Here is a 26,683-nt window from a genome sequence, read left to right on the forward strand (position 1 = left end):
CACACGTTAGGTCCCTTGATACCAATTTAGCAACGATTGAATGCCACAGCGTATCTGAACATTGTTGCTGACCGAACCCAATAGAGTATATTTGGGATGAGATGAACTGGCTGTTTGTATCATGTATAAACCGCCCCAATATGTAGCAACTGTGATGTCGTAGCGTCAGCATGGACCAAAATCCCTGTGGAACGTTTCCGAAACCTTGTAGAATCCACGGCCCGAATAATTCAGGATGTTCTGGAGACAAAGGGGGGTCCGACCGGTACTAGATGGGTGTAATAAACGGTCCGGTGAGTGTCAGGAAAATCACGTTTTTGACTACACTGGGCCTTTAAGCTTGACATAATGCTGTGAGCAGATGTGAAAGCTCTCATTGTGCAGACAATGAGAGAAGGATGAACATTACAGCAGTTAAACAAGCGGATATTGTGTGTTGTATTTACAAAAAAGAGAATAAACCTTGAAGGTTATATTAAATAAATGAACATTTTCCACCCCTTTCTCGACCCCTTCACTCTGTAAATAGAAGTGTATAGTAAATCAATGCTAGTCTGAGTGCTCTCTAACCTTGTGTGTGTGTGTGTGTGTGTGTGTGTGTGCAGAGGGCCAGTGCTGGTGTGCGTGTGGGGGTGATTGATAATCCCAGCGGCGGTGCGCCCAGCGAGGACAGCACTGTGCTCTACAGGGCAGTGTGGGCCGCCCTGCTCACCCAGAAGAACAAGGCCGCAGTGGAGTTTGTGCAGAAAATCCTTAAAGAGGAAACTGTCCAGCTCCTTCAACAAGGAACCAAGATGAAGAACCTACTGGTGAAGGTAAACTGGGGATGAAAAACTGAATTTGACGATTGTGTGACCAGGAGGGAGGTTCTTCTAAACCAACATAGGACCCCTGTAGGTCTATACCAGAAAATATAAAACATTTTTTTATAAAATATATAATTTGACCATTACTACTTTATCCCATAGAAACACAGTGAATAACACATTCATAAAGGATAAAACAGAAAGTAAAAAATAAATCATAAGGAATAAGGTTTTGAAGTGTCTGAAAGGTCTGATAATATTTTTGTTTTTTTGACACATTTAACCCCCTTTTTTGTTGGCACAAAACGACCTCCATACTTCCATTCATCTTTTTAAACCGGTACCAGGTTATTTTCAGATGAGTCCCTTGTGGGGGTCGTAGAGCAAAACGGAGAACACCATCGTGGTCATATCAGTTTGTAGGCCAAGCTATTTGGACGCTACAGGCTTTTTCTTGAGAAGACTGGTTTTTGGCATGTCTCGTGATCTGACAAACACCTGTAGCTCCACCACAGATATGGAAGGCCACCATATAGTAGATTGAGATGCAACCCATGCAAAAAAACAGGTAGTCCTATCTCTAGCTTAAACTGACAGATTTTGATGGGGATTTAAACAAATCTTACTTAGATTGACACACGGGTGCATCATAAGACTCTTACTTAACTTGAATAGCGAGAGAGGTGCCTTTCCCCCCCTCACATAGACAATACAGTGCCTTCCGAAAGTATTCATACCCCTTGACTTTTTGGAAGGAAACCGCTCAGGGATTTCGCCATGAGGCCAATGGTGACTTTAAAACAGTTAATGGCTGTGATAGGAGAACACTGAGGATGGATCAACAACATTGTAGTTACTCCACAATACTAACCTAATTGACAGAGTGAAAAGAAGGAGCAGGCGCATCCTGTTTGCAATCGGGCACTAAAGTAAAACTGCAAAGGAATTACTTTTATGTCCTGAATAGAAAACGTTATGTTTGTGTCAAATCCAGCACTACACTTCACATAGTTCCACTCTATATACTGTATTTTCTAGCATGGTGGTGGCTGCATCATTTTATGGGTATGCTTGTCATCGGAAAGGACTAGGGAGTTACCGTTTAAACTTAAACCGGCTTGAAAATCTATGGCAAGACTTGAAAAGGGCTGTCTAGCAATGATCAACATCTAACTTGACAGAGCTTGAAGAATTTTAAACGGATATAATAATGTGCAAATATTGTACAATCCAATTGTGCAAAGCTCTTCGAGACCTACCCAGGAAGACTCACAACTGTAAGCGCTGCCAAAGGGGATTGTAACATGTATTGACTCAGGGGTCTGAATACTTATGTAAATGAGATATTTCTATATTTCATTTTCAATCATTTAGCAATCATTTCTAAAAACATATTTGTTTTCACTTTGTCATTATGGGTTATTGTGTGTAGATGTTAGAAGACATTGAATCCGTTTTGAATTCAGGCTGTAACCCAACAAAACATGGAATTAAGTCAAGGGGTATGAATACTTTCTGAAGGCACTGTAGTTGTCTCATAGATTTTACATGGAACCCTTAAATTATTAGCTACTGCCGAATGACTGGAGACTCATCTCCACTGTTCTCTCTGTGAAACCCTGTGCCACAGGACTGGTGACGGTTGAGCACCTCTTCTCATTTCTCCACACCCTGAATATTATGTGGTAGTATAAATATTGAGCATGCCTGACAGCTTCCAGACAGGGGATGCATAGACCTACTCACTGTCAGTTACACTTGATCAGTCAGAGCGTGAGTAGTGCACACAAGCTCCACGTGCTGAATACTGAACTACCAGTGTTCTTTGGATACCCCATCCCCAGAGAGACCGTGGTGGCTGAGCTGTTGCCTGGTCTTCGTGCCCGTGTGGTTCAGCCACGTGCCTGATCAAGCCTGACCACGTCTCTTCCCCCCTCCTCTACTCTCCTCTCAGCCATCTCTGCAACCACAGGTGTTCATCCTGCTCTGTCTGTCTGCACACTATTACGGTATAGGATTCATACACACTGGCAGACTCATAGCAAACCTCCCTCTCGGGGATCGATCAGCCAATCAACTGACAGGAGACCCCCCCCCCCCCCCCCCCTTCTCACTCTCACCAGTGACAACAGCCATCCTGGTGAGTCTAGTGAGTGTTCAGCCAGGGGCCTTAACACAGAGAGGCTGGGAGAGTTACCACAGCAGCCCGGCCTTCAATTTCTGCCCTCGTTAAAGGAAGGAGGGAGGGAGGAATAGTGATGGAAATATCAGCAGTGGCGCTGTGTGTGGAGCTCTGTGGGTTGGGGTTTGGGATCCAGAGAGCTGGGGATATGATGTTATTACTGGCTGCCAGACAGACTTGCTGACAGAGTTGGGGCTGACATTATTGGTATTTCACCTGTTCTCCTTGGGGGCGAAAAAATTGTTTGAGAAACTAATAACCTGACTCTGCAAACTGAACACTCTCTCTGGTGGCTGATTTGTTATGGACAAAATGGCCAATGTTTAATTAAAATTGTGTTAGATTAATTACAAATTGATTAATCTCTCTTCTGATTTTTTTTTCCTCCCAGCATGCGCATTGCTATTAGCTCAGCCGGCTCTGACTATGAAATATTTATGTTTAAAAGCGGAGCAGTGATTGCTCTGGACTTCAACGATTTGTCAATAACAAAGTGATTTGTAGCCCGGCATGGATCCTACGTTACATCAATAGGATTCAGACTTTGTTTCGAGTGGACTGGAATGGGAGCGATGTCCTTCAGGAGGCCTATCAGATCATATATCACCCGGTCTTCAGGCATGTACAGTACGATTGCACTCAACATATCTGCTTAGACCAACAGTGTGCCGTGTTTCTTTTCCTCCACTGCAGGGCATGGACGCGGACGCCTTTGAGAAGAAGTTCAACACCATGGAGGTGGATTTCATCCTCAGTCAGCAGCTGTTCTGCAGAGATGTCCTGAAGCTGCACACTGGACAAAGGGCTGTGGTCAGCAACGGCAGGGTGAGTGGACAGGACTCTACAGTCTTTACCAGTGTTCTAGTGGTACTGTTCACTGCAGTGACATTAACACAATAGGGAATATATGAACTCAGCCCTACTTTACTGAGTCATACTAAACATCATAACAAAGAATTATATGAACCGTGGATTACTGTCAGTCGGGAGAGGTAGTAGAGCACGTTGACCTTTCGGTAAAGTAAGCGCTGTCGGTGTTGTCAGGGGGAGATGAGATGAGCGGGTTATTCCACAGTAAGCTGCTGTAGCAGGGGAGTATTATTCTCGGGCGTTTCACAGAGCTCCTCTAGACTGTCCAGTCAGCATGACCTCTGTTTCCCAGAGGTCACAGGTGACACAGAGGGCTGCAGCGTGTGAGAGTGTGTGTTTGTGTGCGCGTCTGTGTGTGTGTGTTATCATAGAGCAGAGCTGATGACTGATGTCTTGGTAGCAGCAGCAGTGCTGACAGCGAAGGATGAAGGGGCCAGACCCTGAGATGGCTGTAACAATTAATATCATTTTCCATTCCTCTGCAGTCCGTCCGGCAGGGTGTGGGATGCTCGCTCTCCTCTTTAAAATAGAGAGGGAAAATGGAGAGGCAGTAGCCCTGGAACACAGTGACCATATGGCGGGAAGAGATGAAATACCTCCCTTTACACAAGTTATTTATTTTAGATGGCTGCTCTGTATAACATTCAGTGTCTATAAACAGGTACATCAGAGCACATTGTTGAACTTTGATATTGTTGAGGAACGCATTCTATTAGTGAAAATTGTGACGAGATTTTATTTCTGAGGGTCGTTTGCTCTGTGTGGCACGTCACGGTTCCATCCCTCTGAAAACATTGAATACCTCCATGATTGTATTCTCTTCTCGCCATGCTAGATCCTGGGGCCATTTGAAGACGAGGAGGAATTCAACGTGGAGGATTTCCATTTGTTAGAGAAGATTACGCTGAGCACCACAGCCGAGAAAGTCAAAGCTAGAATCAAGCAGATGGGAAGCAAGGGAAAGCAGTACGTTTGTGAACATCTCTCTTTCTCTGTTTGGACTCACTGTCTGTAGCAGTGCCCTGTACTTCACCGTAGGTGATGGACACTGCTTCACAAATCCTACTTTTATGATGAAAGTCAAGTGAAAATCACTTCTCATACCCTATGATGAAAGTCTTCGTTTCATCAGTTTCCAAATCACTTCACAGAACCCCTAGAGCCACACATTCCGTTTATTTTCTAAACTACTATTTCTCTACAAAAAATACTACTGTTTTTGGAAAAACATTTTTTTTTATGTGGAGAATTGTCCATTTTTGAATATTTAAGGATCTGTCTCGAGCCATATTATTAATTTGAACAATATTGAAGTCACAACTCTGAGCCGAGGACAGATGTCTCTGGCTGTGTTCCAAAAGGTACCCTATTACCACATAGTGCACCCTATTCCCCCCACGGACCCTGGTCAAAAGTAGTGCACTAAAAAAGGAATAGGTTGCCATTTGGGATGCGTCCTCTGGCTTCTCTCTCTGACCACCGTAATAAGCGTAATCAATAAGTGATGGAATAACCCTTGTCCTCCTCTGCCCCCCAGAGCCAGCGATCTAGTCATGAAAGTGGACGCCCTCCTCGCCGCTGCCCCCAAAGGAGAGGGCAGGAGAGACTTCCGCTTCGTCAAAGACGAGCACAGGTGAAGGATAGCATTCTCACTCGCCACTATGTCTCCCTCTACTGCACCTTCAGTTTCACCGGGCTTTCCTTTTGTCGTAATGAGTCGGGAAATTGCTAGTTCTATCATTTTGCTGTCGTAATAGGGAGAGTGCTTCGTGGAAGTAGAGCCGTATTGCCGACGTGTGGCTGAGTGTTGAAACTGCCTTTTCGTCCTCCCCAGCGTGCTCCATTTCGCCCCTCGGGAAGACGAGGTGTTCTATGACGTGGTGGCCATCGTGGACCCCGTGACCCGGGACGCCCAGAAGATGTCCCCGCTGTTGATTGTAAGCAGCGCTCCCCTTTTCCCTCTGTCACCCATAGTTAATTATGACTACGTCAAGGACGTTCAACATTAGGTTTAATTTGCAGGAAGGCTGCAGAGATATTGACAGCCTCCGACAAGGGTAAGTGTAAAAGTGCAGGCTGAAGCGAAAATGTTTTCAAACCCATAACTGATGTTATTACTTTTCATTCTCTGCAATCACACTGTTCTTAATTTTATATAGGCTGGCTGAAAAGGTACATTTTCAATTCTTTACAATTTCATCATTCATGAAATGCGACTTTCCCTAAATGGACTGTTGTAAATAGATTCAGAGATAACTCTATTGCTCTGCGAGGGCTACTCCATGCTAATTATCCAACTTGACAGATATTTGCCAGTTATTTTTGCTGCACAGTGTGAAATGTACAGCTCTGAGTTCCTCCGGGAAAAGGAAAGGACGCTGTTATTTGGAGCTGCCTGCTTATTCAGTCTGATGATGATTCACGGACACAAACCCACTGGCTGCCCTCTGTACATCAGCTGCCTGCCTGCCTGCCTGTTATATGACTGAGGTGAATTCTATGAGTCACCTTGCTATCACTTCCTGAGCAGCCACTTCTGGTGTGATGTGGAGTGTGTCACGGTGGCCAGGAGAGTGTGTTTCAGTCTGCTGTGATGCGGAAGTGATCACCCTGCCACTCAATCAGCTGCAGGCAGCCAGGCACGGCTGGGAAACACAGGAGAGAACCAGCTGTACACAGTCGGACATACTGTTCTTATGCCCTCACCTCTGTTTGAGTCTTTCTGTCAACCTGAGCACTAGTCACTGTGTTTATTAAGGAGAAACTATGTCTTGTGTTAGCTAGTTCCTTCAGGTTTTCACAGCGGTATACAGTAGCTGAGTAGAGGTGGACAGCAGACTTTGAGCTTCTCGGTAGAACTTTGAGCGTGTAGGTTTATCCTGCCTGCTGAGTGTGGTTTATTTCGCTGTGTACGCTAACTGGGTCGGGCCGCCCACTCCCCTCTTGCAGGTGCTCAGTCAAGTGGTCAATGTGAAACTGCAGGTGTTTATGAACTGCCGGGCCAAGCTGTCCGATATGCCCCTCAAGAGGTAAGCTTCCTCCTCTGCTCCTAATTAAACTTCCTGCCCAAGTACTGTTGTGTGTGTGTGTGTGTGTGTGTGTGTGTGTGTGTGTGTGTGTGTGTGTGACCACCCAGGACCTCTCTGAGACTGCCCCACAGATACTATCTGTTTAATAACACCACCTTATTGCTCTGGGCCTCCCCTGAACACATATGGTAGTACATTGAGGTATGGAGGTTTAAGGTAGATGCGTTCTCTTGATCACATAGGTGCAATTGAGTGGAGTTTCTTCTTGACAGGAACGATAATTAATGGTATCCGTGTGTAAGTGTTTACTTAATTTGTGGGTTTAGGAGAATAAGCAACAATGAATATGCAAGACTCCTTCCAACTACAACGCCCCAGCAGGCGACTGAGGGATGCTAACTCTTTCGCTCACTATTTGTGATACTTTGCTACTGGCGAGCACCGGTGCATCCCATCCGTTGCCATTGCGAGCACATTGTAATGTCTTCCAAGACTTTCATGGCTTGAGGGGGATGGCGAGGAGGATATCAGTTCAGTTGGCTGCTTTCTTCAGCTCTTTCTGACTTTTCTCTCTGTCTAGAATTGGTTCACTCTTCCAAATTGGGACCAATCCAATAAAGATAGGGGGAGAGAGAGAGTTTCCTCTGGAGACTTGGTTATGGCTCAGTAATTTAATCCTCTGTCCCTTCTTTCCCCCTAACTTCATATGCACCAGCTTTCTCGCTCTCTTCCACCCTGGAGTCAAAGCGCTCCTCTCTAACTCTCCCCAGCAGCAAGGCAAGCTGCTGCAACTGAAATTAACTTTTGAAAAATCTTCTCGGGAGGAAATGTGAGGATCCTTTAGCTTCTGGGATCGGATGGCAGTTTTAAATACAGAGAGAAGGTGTTAGTACTATTGATTGTCTGCCGCGTTATCTTTACTCATTACGACTTCACTGTGTCAGAGGGCAGATTGAAGAAAAGCAATTAGCATAAAGATTAGCAGACAATAACCTATGTGAAAACTCTGGCTGACTGATACCATTGAAGTAGAATATACTCTATACCTGGGGTATACGTTCCTATTATTGGCCGATACGGTTTCAGATACCTCCCTGTTAAAGACACTGTATCCTCAGCGGTCACAGTAGAATGACTCTCTTCCCTAGAAAGTTAAATAGTGTACATCATGTCTGTCCATAGCTAACAGAAGCTACTCAGTTGTGTTCCATCCGTCTCCAATGACCTAATCATGATGATCGTTAACACTCACAGTTGTAGGTGAGAACCGGTCGACTTCTGTCACTCCTCACTTAACTCTTCTCTCTTTAGCTTCTACCGTTTTGTGTTGGAGTCGGATGTGTCCTTCCTGGCCAATGAAACGGTGTCTGCAGGACCAGTGGCTCACTTCTTGGAGCTCCCTGAGTCGCCCCTCCTCACCCTCAACATGATCACCCCAGAGAGCTGGATGGTGGAGGCTGTCAGGAGCCCCTATGATCTGGACAACATCCACCTACAGGAGGTACTGAGCTAGGCTAATGGGTATCTGAACAAAACCCAAACCAGAACAAACCAGTGAAGAGACATGACTCCTCCTTAACCCTCTGACCTTTTAATCTCTGTTCAGGTGAAAGGTGTAGTGACTGCAGAGTACGAGCTGGAGCACCTGCTGCTGGAGGGCCACTGCTTTGACCTGTCTACGGGCCAGCCCCCCCGCGGCCTGCAGTTCACCCTGGGCATGAGCCAGGACCCCCTCATGCAGGACACCATTGTCATGGCCAACCTGGTGAGAATCACTCAGTTGTAGTAGTTGAATGGGCGCCATCTTGGCTCCACGTTTCATGATGGCTCAAATAGGAATTTGATTGGTATTGTTATGGAGTGTTTGGTGCTCATATGGAGGACAGTTTGCAGAACTGTGTACAGCTATGCTTCTGATAATGGACTCAAGGAATTAAAATAAATGGATCTCAGATCATTCTCTGATGTTATCTTAACCCATGTTGTCAATAGGGATACTTCCAGTTGAAAGCCAATCCTGGAGCCTGGATCTTGAAGCTACGGGAGGGGAGGTCAGAGGATATCTATCAAATTCTAGCGTGAGTATAGTGAGTCTACGGAATCAATATTTTAGTTGATTTTGCATTCATTTTCCTTTGAATCTGCCAGTGTGCCACCACAGTTTTCTCTCTCATCATATCACTGCATTCCAGATAGAAGTTAGTAATTTGTGTGAACACATGCAGAGCCTGCTGGTAATTAACTGTCTCCATCTGTACAACATCCAAGTTTTTTTTTTTTTTTTTTTACCTCAGTAACTGCTCGCTGGAGGTACCAAGCACATCGCTATGGTAACGCAGGGAGCTGCTGACTTTGTTGCAGCTCAAGGTTTTGATGAGCGCAGGGAGTTGTGCTGTGTGCGTATGGCCTCGGAGACAGACATGGGTGGAGGGAGGGAGGGAGGGAGGGAGGGAGGGAGGCTATTAGAGGGAAGACCGGGTGGAGGGATGATTCAGCCGTTCACCTGCCATGCCATCTTCTCTAAACCCAGGAAAATCAGCAGCACAATATTTTCCTGGCTGCTAGGAAGGGCGTGGGTGTGGATTGCTGCTAATACAGGCGGCGTTCTGTTTTAATATATCCCATGATGTACATGCATATTAAATGTAGTCGGTTTTAGACATTCCCCTCTAGGGTTGCGGCTTGGTCAAACCTTTTTGAAATTCCATGCATTTATCTATCCGATGTCTTAAAAACACATCAACCTAATGACCAAATTAATCTTATTAAAACCCTCATGAATGTATCACTCATGACACCACTTGCAGCACTGTGCATGGAAATCCTAGAGAATATGATTGGACAATTCCGTGATTCCATCCGTTGATCCGTACGTACAGTACATTGGGTCTCCCAGGTATTACCCACCCATTCATCTCCACACAGGAAAGATTTAGGACACCTCCAGCCCTGGATTCCACCACAATCATATCAGACAACAAGAGTTATTCCCCAATCCTCCAGGTGAAGCTAAAAGGTGATGTCATTTTTCACCTTGGCAGCGCCATTATTCTTGCGGTTAATGGCGCTCTGCTCTGGTTAGGGGGGCCGATCGGAGCCGAGTGGGAGTGTCTGTTCACTGTGAGTCCCAACGCCGTGCCCTCTCCTGTAGCGTACTGGCCCTGACAGCGATGAATGAGACGCCCAGCTGTCCCCGGATACAAATTGATCTCTTGCGCTTTTCCCACCACAGCCCCTAATGGCCTCGGCGGGGGCGACAGTGGACCAGTCCAAACCAAACAGCACTTTCCGACTGGGGAAAATGCACTTTGTGCCCAATGAGGGCTGACATTTATCATGGTGATACGGTTAATTCTCTGCCTTTAGTAAGCGCTGAAGTGATGATGGTTTGCTGAGCCACAGCCTATTGATCATCTCTGGCTGCAGGTTGTTCAGTGGCGTTCTAACCCTCAGACCTGAGGTGTCTAATGTTACTTACCCCACAGAGACACTCTCCACCACACAAGTGTTGAGACCAGAACACTGGGTCATCTTAAAACAATCACAGCCAAAGTCCAGTGGCCACGCCATTGACACTACAGATGTTTCAGCATAAAGAATGTGTCAATGGATAAAACAGAAAGCACGGTTGGAAAGTAACGACTGATAAAATGGAATAAAGCGGATGTTGAATGACGAGTAGGGGTGGGATTAATATGATCAGAGCGAGACCTTGGCGGAGTTCCCAGAAAGGCCTGTTTGCATGCATCATTCTGTTGTCTGTCAATGTATGCCTTGTCGGTGGTCCCCAGTGCTTTTCTCTCACCGTGTGTTTTCTTCCTGAGCATAACCTTTGTTGTTGTCCTTGTGTTTTTCCCCCTCCCTCTAGATTGATGGGTTTGGCTGGGTGTGGGACACTCGTGCTGTGGGCTTCTTCACAGTTAATGACACATGTTAGCTGGTGGCCTACGTGTGTGTGGATATATTGAGCTCAATACGCTATGCAAGTGACGCGTTGTTTTCCAGGAAGCAGCCTTTTATTTTTTTCCTAGACTGTTTGAATGGTATTCAATGGGCAAAAACATAGTGCAGTGGTCTTCAGGGCAAAATCGTCATAAAACCCAGATGTAAATTCATCCACAAACTCAAATATAATTTTATATACAGTACCAGTCAAAAGTTTGGACACAAACTCATTCAAAGGGGTTTCCTTTATTTTTACTATTTTCTATATTGTAGAATAATAGTGAAGACATAAAAACTATGAAATAACACAATGGAATCATGTAGTAACCAAAAAAGTGTTAAACAAATCAAAATATCTTTTAGATTTTAGATTCTTCAAAATAGGCACCCTTTTTCCAACTCATCCCAAACCATTTCAATTGGGTTGAGGTCGGATGATTGTGGAGGCCAGGTCTTCTGATGCAGCACTCCATCACTCTCCTTGGTCAAATAGTCCTTACACAGCCTGGAGGTGTATTTTGGGTCATTGTCAAGTTGAAAACAAATTATCGTCCCACTAAGCTCAAACCAGATGGGATGGCATATCACTGCAGAATGCTGCGGTAGCCATGATGGTTAAGTGTGCCTTGAATTCAAAATAAATCACAGGCAGTGTCACCCCCACACCTCCTCCTCCATGCTTCACGGTGGGAACCACACATGCGGAGATCATCCATTCACCTACTCTGTGTCTCACAAAGACATGGCAGTTAGAACCAAAAATCTCAAATATGGACTCATCAGACCAAAGGACAAATTTCCACCAGTCTAATGTCTATTGCTTGTGTTTCTTGGCCCAAGCAAGTCTCTTCTTATTGGTGTCCTTTAGTAGTGTTTTCTTTGCAGCAATTTGACCATGAAGGCCTGATTCACTCAGTCTCATCTGAAAAGTTGATGTTGAGATGTGTCTGTTACTTGAACTGCAATCTGAGGTGCAGTTAATTGCCCATTTCTGAGGCTGGTAACTTTAATGAACTTATCCTCTTCAGCAGAGGTAACTCTGGCTCTTCCTCTCCTGTGGTGGTCCTCATGAGAGCCAGTTTCATCATAGCACTTGATGGTTTTTGCTACTGCACTTGAAGAAACTTTAAAAGTTCTTGAAATTTTCCGGATTGACTGACCTTCGTGTCTTAAAGTAATGATGGACTGTCATTTCTCTTTGCTTATTTGATCTGTTCTTGCCATAATATTAACTTGGTCTTCTACCAAATAGGGATATCTTCTGTATACCAAACATACCTTGTCACAACACAACTGATTGGCTCAAACGCAATAAGAAGGAAAGGTATTCCACAAATGTACTTTTATCAAGGCACACCTGTTAATTGAAATGCATTCCAGCTCATGAAGCTGGTTGAGAGAATTCCAAGAGTGTGCAGAGCTGTCATCAAGGCAAAGGGTGGCTACTTTGAAGAATCTCAAATGTAAAATATATTTTGATTTGTTTAACCATTTTTTGGTTACTACATGATTCCATTGTGTTATTTCATAGTTTTGATGTCTTCACTATTATTCTACTGGACAATGTAGAAAATAGTAAAAATAAAGAAAAACCCTTGAATGAGTAGGTGTGTCCAGACTTATGACTGGTACTGTAGCTATATACATCTTAAATGGCCGCGTTTTCACGAAGATCAGGGGACATGATCTGGAAGTAAAGCGGAAGAGGTGATTACTTTCACAGGGTATAGAGGGAGAGGCAAATGCTGTTCTGGGAATACTATGTCCATGTTATAACTATATACTATTACAACTATTTCCCCCTAATTGTTGTCTCTCTGACAGGCATGATGGGACTGATTCTCCCGCTGATTCTGGTGACGTTAAAGTTGTGCTGAACAGCTTCCATAGCAAGATCATCAAAGTCAGGGTATGTATTCTCTAACCACATACACTATAAATACAAAGGTACAGTGCCTTGCGAAAGTATTCGGCCCCCTTGAACTTTGCGACCTTTTGCCACATTTCAGGCTTCAAACATAAAGATATAAAACTGTATTTTTTTGTGAAGAATCAACAACAAGTGGGACACAATCATGAAGTGGAACGACATTTATTGGATATTTCAAACTTTTTTAACAAATCAAAAAATGAAAAATTGGGCGTGCCAAATTATTCAGCCCCTTTACTTTCAGTGCAGCAAACTCTCTCCAGAAGTTCAGTGAGGATCTCTGAATGATTCAATGTTGACCTAAATGACTAATGATGATAAATACAATCCACCTGTGTGTAATCAAGTCTCCGTATAAATGCACCTGCACTGTGATAGTCTCAGAGGTCCGTTAAAAGTGCAGAGAGCATCATGAAGAACAAGGAACACACCAGGCAGGTCCGAGATACTGTTGTGAAGAAGTTAAAAGCCGGATTTGGATACAAAAAGATTTCCCAAGCTTTAAACATCCCAAGGAGCACTGTGCAAGCGATAATATTGAAATGGAAGGAGTATCAGACCACTGCAAATCTACCAAGACCTGGCCGTCCCTCTAAACTTTCAGCTCATACAAGGAGAAGACTGATCAGAGATGCAGCTGAGGTGGGAGACTCTGTCCATAGGACAACAATCAGTCGTATATTGCACAAATCTGGCCTTTACGGAAGAGTGGCAAGAAGAAAGCCATTTCTTAAAGATGTCCATAAAAAGTGTCGTTTAAAGTTTGCCACAAGCCACCTGGGAGACACACCAAACATGTGGAAGAAGGGGCTCTGGTCAGATGAAACCAAAATGTCACTTTTTGGCAACAATGCAAAACGTTATGTTTGGCGTAAAAGCAACACAGCTGAACACACCATCCCCACTGTCAAACATGGTGGTGGCAGCATCATGGTTTGGGCCTGCTTTTCTTCAGCAGTGACAGGGAAGATGGTTAAATTGATGGGAAGATGGATGGAGCCAAATACAGGACCATTCTGGAAGAAAACCTGATGGAGTCTGCAAAAGACCTGAGACAGGGACGGAGATTTGTCTTCCAACAAGACAATGATCCAAAACATAAAGCAAAATCTACAATGGAATGGTTCAAAAATAAACATATCCAGGTGTTAGAATGGCCAAGTTAAAGTCCAGACCTGAATCCAATCGAGAATCTGTGGAAAGAACTGAAAACTGCTGTTCACAAATGCTCTCCATCCAACCTCACTGAGCTCGAGCTGTATTGCAAGGAGGAATGGGAAAAAATGTCAGTCTTTCGATGTGCAAAACTGATAGAGACATACCCCAAGCGACTTACAGCTGTAATCGCAGCAAAAGGTGGCGCTACAAAGTATTAACTTAAGGGGGCTGAATAATTTTGCACGCCCAATTTTTCAGTTTTTGATTTGTTAAAAAAGTTTGAAATATCCAATAAATGTCGTTCCACTTCATGATTGTGTCCCACTTGTTGTTGATTCTTCACAAAAAATACAGTTTTATATCTTTATGTTTGAAGCCTAAAATGTGGCAAAAGGTCGCAAAGTTCAAGGGGGCCGAATACTTTCGCAAGGCACTGTATGTGGACACCCCTTCAAATTAGAGGATTCGGCTATTTTAGCCACACCTATTGTTGACAGGTGTATAAATTCAAGCACACAGCCATGCAATCTCCAAAGACAAACATTGCCAGTAGAATGGCCTTACTGATGACTTTCAACGTGGCACCGTCATAGAAATGCCACCTTTCCAACAAGTCAGTTTGTAAAATGTCTGCCCTGCTAGAGCTGCCCCGGTCAACTGCAAGTGCTGTTTTTGTGAAATGGAAATGTCTAGGAGCAACAACGGCTCAGCCGCGAAGTGGTAGGCCACACAAGATCACAGAACGGGGTTGGCGAGTGCTGAAACGCGTAGCTCGTAAAAATCGTCGGTCCTCGATTGCAACAGTCACTACCGAGTTCCAAACTGCCTCTGGAAGCAACGTCAGCACAATAACTGTTTGTCGGGAGCTTCATGAAATTATTTTCCATGGCCAAGCAGCCGCACACAAGCCTTGGATCACCACGCACAATGGACTCTGGAGCAGTGGAAACACGTTCTTTGGAGTGATGAATCACACTTCACCACCTGGCAGTCTAACGGACTAATTTGGATTTGGTGAATGCCAGGAATACGCTACCTGCCCCAATGCATAGTGCCAACTGTAAAGTTTGGTGGAGGAGGAATAATGTTCTGGGGCTAGTGAAGGGAAATCTTAACACTACAGCATACAATGACCTAGACGATTCTGTGCTTCCAACTTTGTGGCAAAAGTTTAGGTAAGGCCCATTCCTGTTTCAGCATGACGATGCCCCTGTGCACAAAGCGAGGTCCATACAGAAATAGTGTGTCGAGATCGGTGTGGAAGAACTTGAATGGCCTGCACAGAGCCCTGACCTCAACCCCATCAACACCTATGGGATGAATTGGTACGGCGACTGCGAGCCAGGCCTAATCGCCCAACATCAGTGCACGACCTCACTAATGCTCTTGTGGATGAATGGATGCAAGTCCCCCGCAGCAATGTTCCAACATCTAGTGGAAAGCCTTCCCAGAGGCTGTTATAGCAGCAAAGCGGGGACCAACTCCATAATAATGCCCATGATTTTGGAATGAGATGTACGACGAGCAGCTGTCCACGTACTTTTGTTCAGGTAGTGTAGCTCTAACACAGGCACACACTCCAAGACAGTGTAGTTTGGAGATATTCACCCATTTTTCTTAGTGTAATGTGTCATCTCCTAATCTAAGGATATTGCATGGATTCAAGTGTACTTCCCAGCTTCAGAGAGAAATTTAAAAAATAAACAGCGTGCCTCTGTCTAATTCCCCACTGTAGGTTCAGAAAAAGTCTGACAGAATCAGCGAGGACCTCCTAAGTGAAGCCACAGAGAACAAGGGAATATGGGACTCCATCGCTAGGTAAGAGTGTGGCGCATTCTCACATGCAGTAGCTATATGTTACATACACTTCATTCGATCAAGTTACATCAATAGAAGGGTGGTAAGAGCATTGATTTGTGGGCGAGTTGATCCACTATCTATGGACACTAATAATGCTGCGGTTTCAGCAGGAGAGATGGTGCCCTCGGAGCCAGGCTGAGATATTACTCTGTAAAATCTATTGCCAAAAAAATGTGCTACTGTAGACCTAGGTATGTGTGTATGTGTGTGTGTGTGTGTAGCATGTTGTGTTTCCATTGACACACCCTAACTGTGTGATCTGTCTCCTCACCTAATGCTTGCTGTGTGAAGTGTGTGGAGCACTTTTGAGAAAAGGTAGGACGTGTATTGCTGCAACTACTTAACCTGTCTGTTTACCATATTGATTAACATAGAAGTGTCTTGTAAATAAATATTGGTTGCTTCCCAGGCTCAGTTCCTAATGATATTTATGCTTTATTTTTGTATATATTTTTTGGGACATTGGTTATTTTCTTACTGTCACATTGAACTTCAAGTCACTGGTATAAACCCTTATTTTATTGAACATGATATGTTTTAATGAAAATAATATGCTTTGACGTAGAGAAATGCTGCCCACACAGTAAACTGACGTTGTTGTGGCTGTAGTAGGAACTGAAATGTGGAGAGTTTTACAATCCAGCTCTGGAGTTCCTCTGTAATTGTACTCGGGCTGTGGACGGCCGGAGAGTACTCTGAGGGTTGGGTCCTTCCAGAGGTCTGGATTATCTGGTGCATGTCGGCCAAACCGGCCCTCACCTGAAAAGCTGAAAACCTAAAGCTGCTTATCTGGGGTCCCGCTGGAGTGGAGCACTGCAGATGGCATTATCTGGCCCTCACAATGGAGGCCGCCTCTCGCCCCTCAGCCCTCGCCCCCTCCATAATGACAGGCTTAGCCAGGCCAGGCACAAGGCATCCTCCGGACCACAGCGGTGATGGCCCAGCAGCCAGCTCACCAGGGCAAGCAGCAGTGCATTGGTGGGGCTTACAGTAACACTATGAGGCTGGCTCTTGTATGAGACATAGAGAGATGGAAGAGAGGCAGGCTTTAGCCTTGTATGACATGGAGGGAGGGAGGGTTGCTACAGTATTGTGTGTGAGGGCAGAGAGACTTTCTTTCCCTCTTCAATTCTGTGCGCTGGAGCCTCTGGGCCTTTCTTTGCACTGCTGATTGAGTGTGGGAGGAGAGACTCCCCTCATCAGCAGTCTGTTACAGAGAAGGACACACAGTTTGACTGCAGACATCACTGCCCCAAGCACAAGCCCTGATTGGTTTCCTCCAAATGTGCCCTGCATGATCTTATGAGTTTGGACAGTGCCTGGTTTGATAAACACTTGCCTGTATTCCTACCTTTAATCTTAGTTCAAGGCATCTTTTTTTTACTGTTTTTTAACAGTTTGTTTTTACAGTGCTTACACACGTTAATGATTTCATTTTGTTTATACTACTGTTTTTATACTATACACTATCAGATCAGTGTAGGCTAGATTTGGATTGGAAAATGATTAGAACCTGGATACAGCATTTCCTGCCCAGCTTCTGGGGCTTGAACGCGTCTCAAATACTCTGTTCACATGCCATGTCCACAATATATCCATTCAGTCAATACACCTGACTATCCCAGAGGGTTCACCAATCTCATGACTGAGTCCAAAAACATCTGCCATTAGCAGCCGTGTGGGGATAGAGAGGAGCTCGTGCTCTGGAGGTGTTGCGAGAGTCTATTTCATTATCTGTTCTTTATTTGATATTTGTGGAGGAAAACAGAAGGGGCCCCATAAAAATTACAGCTGCCTTTTTATTGTGTCTCTGCTGTAATCAGTTGATTATTCTGGAGGAGAGCCAGCAGGAGAGCAGTGGCACTTTCTGCTGTAGACAGACAGTAACAACTGATCTAGGTCTACCAGAGGGATGACAAAAGATCCTGACACTCTGTCGCACAAGTAAACACTACTCAAGTGTAAATATAAGGGATTTATGGTTGGAGAATCATCCCTGGTACTGATGTGGTGTATTATGGTTCCTTCAGGCTGTAGTTAAGTCATGCTGGCTAGACGGGGCGGCAGGTAGCCTTGTGGTTAGAGCGTTGGACTAGTAACCGAAAGGTTGCAAGATCGAATCGCCGAGCTGAAAAGGTATAAATCTGTCGTTCTGCCCCTGAACAAGGCAGTTAACCCCACTGTTCCCAGGCCGTCATTGAAAATAAGAATTGGTTCTTAACTGACTTGCCTAGTTAAATAAAGGTAATAAAAAAAGACTGAGGTAGTAGTGTTTGTCTGAGGAGGTTACTGAGCAGTCTACTTCAATCCAGCTTATGTAACGCCTATGGTCCTTTGTAGCATCGCAGGTGGTGGGTCCAGTTCAGAGGACGGAGAGAAGAACAGGGAAGATGTGCTCAACATCTTCTCTGTGGCCTCGGGCCATCTATACGAGCGCTTCCTGAGGTGAGACGCCCACACACACAGAGAGACATACACTGCTGGTCTGGAGGCCCCACGCGCTTCTTGCCTTTTCTTAGCCCTCATCCTCTGAGACTTACTCTCTCTCTCCCTCCCTCCCTCTCGTTCTCTTTCTTTCTCTCCCTCTCTCTCCTCCTGTTCCAGAATAATGATGCTGTCCGTCCTCCAGCACACCAAAACCCCTGTGAAGTTTTGGTTCCTCAAGAATTACCTCTCTCCGTCCTTCAAGGTAACCGCCTCACGGCTTGACTCCACACAAACTTTCTGCCTTCCTGCATTGTCGTGATAACTTTCTGCTCGCTGCAGCGCGACCCCTGGGAGAAATAGATTTGTTTGTGTTGAGGGATGAAAGGAACTGCGGGAGGCCTTCTCCTTTGTGATTGTGCTCTTTGTATCTATCTGTTCTTCCCACTATAGGGATGAGTCCATATACATGAACACCTACTAAGCTACATCATATGTATCTAAAATAGTCAAACGAGCCACAGGAAAGGGCGAGTATCATGAAAATGTTCTGCATTTGGAATGTTTCACTATTTCTGAAATGTTTTTATGCGACTATTTTATGCCTCAAGGGCGTTCTGCTTGAACTGTGAAATGTGCATTACCAAGTGCTCAGTGTCTATATATTTACACTGATCAAGTGTTCAAAATATTGCAGCTGTTTTTTATGTATTTTAGTCAGTTTCTCACAATAATTATTTCCTAAGACCAAATGTCACGTCATATTGTACATTTTCTCATAAACCTAAAGAGAGAAAAAATCATCGTTTTCTGCCCGGGCGCGATCTATTTTCCCTCTCATTATATGAGGTTTTATATGTCTTTAGGAGTCCATACCTTACATGGCTGAGGCCTATGGTTTCCAGTATGAGCTGGTCCAGTACAAATGGCCCCGCTGGCTCCACCAGCAGACTGAGAAACAGAGGATCATCTGGGGTTACAAGATCCTCTTCCTGGATGTCCTCTTCCCCCTGGCTGTGGACAAAATCATCTTTGTGGATGCTGACCAGGTAACTGATACCGCTCTTACAAAACCAAATGCATATCCATAATAAAAATAGTAAATCATCTAGAAGTGGACCTGCAGGATTTGTGCAAGGCAACCGTACGGTTTTAGTGCTGTCTGTGGTGCTGATTTACCGTTGTTCCTGGTCCTCGCAGATAGTTAGGGCCGATCTGAAGGAGCTGAGGGATTTGAACCTGGAGGGCGCCCCCTATGGGTACACTCCCTTCTGTGACAGTCGGAAGGAGATGGAGGGCTACCGCTTCTGGAAGACTGGCTACTGGGCCTCACATCTGGGGAACAGGAGATACCACATTAGGTAAACCCCGCTACAATACCTACACAGTTTGACGTTTTGATTTGTAGCGCTGTGTATGCCATTAATGTCCACCAGCCACTGGAAGTGCATATTTACAATGTTACTATTGCGTAGTAAACACATATTCTTTGCTAATTCATACAAGCTTGACAGTTATGGTATCCTCCTGTTTTTTTTCCCTTGCTAAGGCCGATCTGCTGTCATTGTATTGATATTTCATTTAAGTTATTCACAGAAGATATGAAGGAAAATACAATTGAAGAAAAATGTGTTCCCTCTCAATGTATTCAGCAGAATAAATGCATACATTTGAAAACATTAACGTTCACTATTTGACAGTGACTCCTTTGAGTCAGCTGTTGGCGGTTCATACAGAAACGCTCATCGATTTATTTCCTGTCCTTCACAACGAGGCATAACATGGTTCTCAGAGGGAACAGTGGGTGAGGAAGATGCAGCAGGATGCGACCCTCTCTGCATCGATAAATTACCTCCTCTGATAAAACATTCCCTTTCTCTCTCGCGCAGACGGGAATATTTGTATCACAACTACAGTATCGCACCTGTGTTCGCTGCTTGGGGTTGGTCTTCATTAACATGTTGTGTTATTCCTTGCACTCTGTGAGACTAAACCATGAAAGCCATACAATATGTATGTGGAACACCACATTGAAGAGACTGTTACTTCTAGAAGTGAGGAAATAGCTTTACTTCAGCTTCAATGTTTACGGCCCTGTATCCGCATTGCTATACATGAATAACTAGGCGTGGTAAAGGGACTAGTGCACTGGTTCCTTGTTGGGAGTGTGGGGGTGCTGGTGGCCCATTTTGAAGTGGCTTAATTCAGCCAGCCAGCTGAACAGATTAAGCTCCCCAGCAAGATGCTCTATCCACTGGGCCAGGGTCAGAGCAGGAGTCCACTGCCTGGGAGGCTAGCTAGCTGGAACAAAGGCCGCCAGCAAATCAGGAACATTTGTATTGGATTCCAGCGGGCTGCACAGCTGCATGGGGCCAACCGCAGCCAAGCAGGGTGGACAGGGTGTGACATGAATCAAACCACACAGCTTGCTGAAATGCCAGTAAATTATCCTGTATGAGTCCGATTTAATTTAGACTGTCATGATCTGTGATGGGAGTCATGGCACTTTAAAGACAGTGGCAAGAAAAAGTTTGTGAACCCTTTGGAAATACCTGGATTTCTGCATAAATTGATCATAACATTTGATCTTCATCTAGGTCACAACAGTAGACAAACACAGTGTGCTTAAAATAATAACACACAAACAATTAAACGTTTTCATGTCTTTATTGAACACACCGTGTAAACATTCACAGTACATGGTGGAAAAAGTATGTGAGCCCTTGGATTTAATAATGGGTTGACCCTCCTTTGGCAGCAATAACCTCAACCAAATGTTTTCTGTAGTTGCGGATCAGACCTGCACAACGGTCAGGAGGAATTTTGGACCATTCCTCTTTACAAAACTGTTTCATTTCAGCTATATTCTTGAGATGTCTGGTGTGAACTGCTCTCTTGAGGTCATGCCACAGCATCTCAATCGGGTTGAGGTCATGCCACAGCATCTCAATCGGGTTGAGGTCAGGACTGACTGGGCCACTCCAGAAGGCATATTTTTTTCTGTTGAAGCCATTCTTCTGTTGTTGATCTACTTCTGTGTTTTGAGTCGTTGTCCTGTTGCATCACCCAACTTCTGTTGAGCTTCAATTGGCGGACAGATAGACTTACATTCTCCTGCTTAATGTCTTGATAAACTTGGGAATTCATTTTTCCGTCTGATAGCAAGCTGTCCAGGCCCTGAGGCAGCAAAGCAGCCCCAAACCATGATGCTCCCTCCACCATTCTTAACAGTTGGGATGAGGTTTTGATGTTGGTGTGCTGTGCCTTTTAATTCTCCACACATCGTGTTGTGTGTTCCTTCCCAACGACTCAACTTTACTGTCATCTGTCCACAGAATATTTTGTCACTTGCACTGTGGAACATCCAGGTGCACTTCTGCAAACTCCAGACTTGCAGCAATGTGCTTTTTTGGGCAGCAGTGGCTTCTTCCGTGGTGTCGTCCCACGAACAACAGTCTTGTTTAGTGTTTTACGTATCGTAGACTCGTCAACAGAGATGTTAGCATGTCCCAGAGATTTCTGTAAGTCTTTAGCTGACACTCTAGGATTCTTCTTAACCTCATTGAGCATTCTGCGCTGCCACTCATAGGAAGAGTAGCAACAGTGCTGAACTTTCTCCATTTATAGACAATTTGTCTTACTGTGGACTGATGAACATCAAGGCTTTTAGAGATACTTTTGTAACCCTTTCCAGCTTTATGCAAGTCAACAATTATTGATTTTAGGTCTTCTGAGATCTCTTTTGTTCGAGGCATGGTTCTCATCAGGTAATGCTTTTTGTGAGTGTTTTTTTATGGGGAAAGGAAGCTCTAACCAGCATCACCAATCTCATCTCATTGATTGGAATCCAGGTTAGCTGACTCCTGACTCCAATTAGCTTGTATTGAAGTCATTAGCCTCATACTTTTTCCAACCTAGACTGTGAATGTTTAAATGATGTATTCAATATAGACAAGAAAAATACAATCATTTGTGTGTTATTAGTTTTCTATGTTTGTCTATTGTTGTGTCTTAGATGAAGATCCGATCGAATTTGATGACCAATTTATGCAGAAAACCCAAGTAATTCCAAAGGGTTCACATACTTTTTCTTGCCACTGTACGTGGCACCTTTGTGTATGTTAACATGCTACACTAGATACACTTATAAATGTGGATGACTGGGACATTTAGCTTTGGTTTATGATAGCAGTATGTTCCCTCTTGGTGGGTCATCCATTTCAAAGCATTTTGACTGTTTCATAAAAGTCTCCTCTCTCTCTCTCTGTCCAGTGCTCTGTATGTGGTAGATCTGAAGAAGTTCCGCAAGATAGCAGCAGGAGACCGACTGCGTGGCCAGTACCAAGCCCTGAGCCAGGACCCCAACAGTCTGTCCAACCTGGACCAGGTGAGAGGGGACATCACATACTTCTCTCTGTCTCAATTGCAGGACAACTACTGAGTTACAATGACATCCCCGTAGCAGAGGATCTTGTTTCCGCTTACCTTTTGACAATTCCGTCAGTAAATGTCTAATTACTATTCATTGAAATGTAGAGTAAATGTTGGTTTTCATTCTGATAGGACCTGCCCAACAACATGATCCACCAGGTGGCCATCAAGTCCCTGCCCCAGGAGTGGCTTTGGTGTGAGACTTGGTGTGACAACGCATCCAAGACCACCGCCAAGACCATTGACCTGGTGGGTCTATTTTCTATCTATCTGACTGACTGACTGAGGAAGGGAATCTCATTACTATGCCAGACATACTCTTACTGATGGAAATGTCTATCCCCCCCCCCCCCCCCCTGAATAGCAGCAAAGATATAGAAGTCTCCATCCTCTACCCCTGCAGGAAGCAAGAATAATCCTAGCTGATATTTACCAGCTAACATAGTCAAGAATAGAAGTGTCATTTACACATTCAATTCCACTGCTGTGAGCTGCAAAAAAGATATTATTATTTTAGTTTAGTTATGGGATTATATAGAGTAAAGTACATTTTTATACAGTAGCAGTTGACCGTCCTAGTGTGGCTTTATCAGTTACAACCTGACTGTCGTAGCAACTTCCGCATTGGGACTATAGCTGTGAGTCCACTTGCCCAAAGATGAGGCCATCATTTTCTTAGTCTATTCCGCAAGATCTTGTAAAATGTAGAAGTGCTAACAGCCTCCCATAGTCATTTTTATTGAGGAAGAGCAGTTCACACTAAGTGCCAATATCTTTAGTATGCATTATCGAGTGTGACTCTTATGTAAAGTCCATGATTTTGACTCAGTTTTATTGCATATCCTCTTAGGCTCCATAACTTCTATCATCCATCCAGTAATGCTAATGTGTTTGGCATTTATCGGCTCTAAGTTTTTGTGATGACAGTAGAAAATATGGGAAATTGGTGTTATTTCCCCCATCTCCTAAACTAATTATGAGTACAGAGTGAAGAATTGGCTGTGGGAATATCTGACAGGCTCACAATGACTGGAAAGTGAAGCATACTATTTTCTGACCCTGAGACACCACTGGGCACCACCGATACATGAGAAAGACTAATGTCTCTTTAATGGAGAAGGAAATCGGATCAGCTTTAAATGGTAGCTGCAGACACCGGGGGGGGGGGGGGGGGTCCATTGTTCTGGTGGAAGAAGTCATGACTGATGTGTGTGTCTGCGTTATCTGCAGTGTAATAACCCCAAGACCAAGGAGCCCAAGCTGTCGGCGGCCGTGAGGATTGTGCCCGAGTGGGTGGAGTACGACAACAAGATAAAACAGTTACTGAGAGACGTCCAGGAGCAGAAAGACAATGACCGAGCGACGCAGACGCAGAGCCCGATGCCTGCACCCTCCTCCTCTACAGAGAAGACGGGTTAGTATACAGAGTCACTCAGTTTCTAGTCCCGTTATAGCTGCTCCCATACAGGAGAGAAGTCTCTGAACATATCAATCTATATCCCAATGGGCACAGATGCCAATTCGACATCCTATTCCACGTTGGTTCAACGTAACTTCATTGAAATGACATGGAAACAATGTTGATTCAACCAGTGTGTGCCCAGTGGGATGTGTGTATCCATTTATTTTTGTCCCTTTCTTTTAGATTTTTTGATGTAGTTTTCTCTACTTATTTACAGTTACATCAAATACAACCCAATGTCCTAACAGGTCTAAACTGTACCCGATAACAGCAGTCATTTCTCACCGTCTAACTTCCAGGCAGCGAGCGTGATGAACTCTAGCACCTGCCCACACTGCTGAAGAGGAGAGGGGCATATTTGCACCTAATTCTCCGATGAAGCTTGAAGACTACAAAGACGATGTACATTTCCCACAAACGTACTTAGCCAAGAAGTATTACGCCCTCCCTTTGAAAAGACAGAGACACGAGAATTATTTTTTTTTTTTTTAAACGAAGGAGTCCTATGAAGGAAATCATTTGACGTAACCCTTTCTTGTGGTCTAATATAAACTTTATGGACAGTAGTTTGCTTCATGGTCTTCTCTTATGTAAAGAAGTATAAAGGGTTAAGAGGTCACTGTTGGTGAAAGCCATTTGCAGTCTGTAAAAGGCATTTGAAATGATTGCACTGAGACTGTATGCAAAGAATCAAATGAATACGGCTCATTCATAAGCTGACTTTGTGTTCTCTGTGCTCTGTTAAGATCGATCAGCTGACTTTTGAATTTTTATATGACAACATTCTTAGCATTTTCGAGCACCAAGCCACATCTAAATTGCCTGGCAATGTAGGCTGCTAATGGGCCTTTTTAGTTTGTCTGTTATTGATTGGTGTGATATTGCCATTGACTTAAATGCCCATCAGCGCTTGGAGACAATGTTACATTTTGATAATTGATTTCTTGCAAACCATTGCAATGGAGGCTCACGTGGCTCATATCTGTACATTAATGTGCTCTGCTGTATAGGGGATGTAATCAACACTACACACACTGTGGTCTGAGAGTCCCACAATTCGGTCTGTCTGACTGATTGCTTCACCAACCATTTCAAATCTCTGCCAAGTGATGCAATACTGCAAATGCTTTGTTGCCAGATAGGGATCACCTTTTCCTGTAATCACTGGGAGGACATAGATCTCAGCATTTCACTATCCATTTGCGAATATACGTACGTCACAGTAAGGTACAATCTCAAACGATTAAGTTATCATTGTTTACATACCTTGTGTTTGTTGGTTAAAGTATGTATATTTTAGACTGCATTTTTCAATACCTTAATGTACAGCAAATCTTCTCAGGAATGAAATAGGTGGTGTTGATGCATTATCAAAACTCCTTTTACACCTGTCACTGTCTTAACAGCCAATAGCTTGCTCTTAAAGTTCAGCTTTCACCTCAGTGTGTCAAATCAAGGTGTTTGTCTTTGTCAATTTCAGGTGTGATGAATAAAATCTCTTTGCTACCAAAACCTCATTATGTATATGAACTGCCATTGTGTCAGTGTGATTGATGGAGGTGTGATGTGTGCCCTGGCAGAGGTACAGAACATGCTTATGAATATGAATTCTAATATTACTTGTCTGAGAGAAAGTGTATTATTCTGATATTTTCAAACTGGTTATCACGACCCATTCTAATTCACTTGCAGTCTCTGCACTCCACAAACAGAATATTAGGTTATTGAGGTCACTGTGTGATGAGCCCCAACATCAAGTGTAACTGGATCGTGCCATTTCCCTTACATAAAGTCTCGTAGGCCTAAGTTGCTAGTCGGACATTCACTATTAAAATGTGTTCTTTACGGCCCGCAATGGAAACATGTTGAGTATTTTGCAGCTCGAGACCAATATCTAGGAGTTGATACATGCCGTGATGACGCTGTTTGCTAATGCTCAGGCAGCGACTCATGTCTCGGCAGACTATTTTGCAACGTAGCCTATTCATGACTCAGCCATAACCCTTGTAATTTATAACAGTAACACTGTCGTCGATATGTTCCCTGCCTTTGAGTCAGTATATTATATAGCACCATCTTTGGTTTCTTTTTTCTTCTCTTCCTTGTCCTCCAGTGGGTGGCCTAGGCATATCCATTTTTGCCGCAGCGTGGGAGAATTCTAGAAGTGCACACTTCGGGAGACAGGAGAGATTTAAAAGCACGTTGTACCCTTTACAGTCAGCACTTGTATATTGAGCAGTTCATATTTACATAAGTATTCAGACCCTTTGCTATGAGACTAAAAATTGAGCTCCGGTGCATCATCCTTGAGATGTTTCTACAGCTTGAAGTCCACCTGTGGTGAATTCAATTGATTGGACATGATTTGGAAAGGCACACCTGTCTATAGAAAGGTCCCACTGTTGACAGTGCATGTCAGGACAAAAACCAAGCCCAGGTTGTAGGGATTTTTTGCAGAGCTGAGACAGGATTCCGTCGAGGCACAGATGTGGGGAAGGGTACCAAAAAGGTTCTGCAGCTTTGGTGGCCTCCATCATTCTTAAAAGGAAGAAGTTTGGAACAACCAAGACTTAGAGTTGGCCACCT

The 26,683-nt window shown here is 44.2% G+C and overlaps 1 protein-coding gene across 4 annotated transcripts in view; it reads left to right on the plus strand.

The window, feature by feature from the left end:
* Positions 1-25,618, plus strand: part of uggt2 (UDP-glucose glycoprotein glucosyltransferase 2) — a 44,924-nt gene extending 19,306 nt beyond the window's left edge. The window contains exons 22-41 of one of the 4 annotated variants that reach the window (XM_036974548.2): positions 606-815; positions 3,682-3,813; positions 4,694-4,824; positions 5,396-5,491; positions 5,693-5,795; positions 6,808-6,887; positions 8,199-8,388; positions 8,494-8,652; positions 8,880-8,965; positions 12,657-12,741; positions 15,656-15,738; positions 15,888-15,971; positions 18,121-18,225; positions 18,385-18,469; positions 19,071-19,253; positions 19,405-19,565; positions 22,477-22,591; positions 22,768-22,884; positions 23,866-24,049; positions 24,397-25,618. In XM_036974548.2, the coding sequence (XP_036830443.1) occupies positions 606-815; positions 3,682-3,813; positions 4,694-4,824; positions 5,396-5,491; positions 5,693-5,795; positions 6,808-6,887; positions 8,199-8,388; positions 8,494-8,652; positions 8,880-8,965; positions 12,657-12,741; positions 15,656-15,738; positions 15,888-15,971; positions 18,121-18,225; positions 18,385-18,469; positions 19,071-19,253; positions 19,405-19,565; positions 22,477-22,591; positions 22,768-22,884; positions 23,866-24,049; positions 24,397-24,419 (2,412 nt within the window). In that variant the 3' untranslated portion in view covers positions 24,420-25,618. Of the gene's footprint in view, positions 1-605; positions 816-3,681; positions 3,814-4,693; positions 4,825-5,395; positions 5,492-5,692; positions 5,796-6,807; positions 6,888-8,198; positions 8,389-8,493; positions 8,653-8,879; positions 8,966-12,656; positions 12,742-15,655; positions 15,739-15,887; positions 15,972-16,071; positions 16,096-18,120; positions 18,226-18,384; positions 18,470-19,070; positions 19,254-19,404; positions 19,566-22,476; positions 22,592-22,767; positions 22,885-23,865; positions 24,050-24,396 lie in introns of all 4 variants that reach the window. The other 3 variants (XM_036974549.2, XM_036974550.2, XM_036974551.2) reach the window with 3 other exon arrangements.
* Positions 25,619-26,683: the final 1,065 nt, after the last annotated feature.

Source organism: Oncorhynchus mykiss, chromosome 3, assembly GCF_057628025.1.
Source record: "Oncorhynchus mykiss isolate SJ-2025 chromosome 3, ASM5762802v1, whole genome shotgun sequence".
Classification (NCBI taxonomy): domain Eukaryota; kingdom Metazoa; phylum Chordata; class Actinopteri; order Salmoniformes; family Salmonidae; genus Oncorhynchus; species Oncorhynchus mykiss.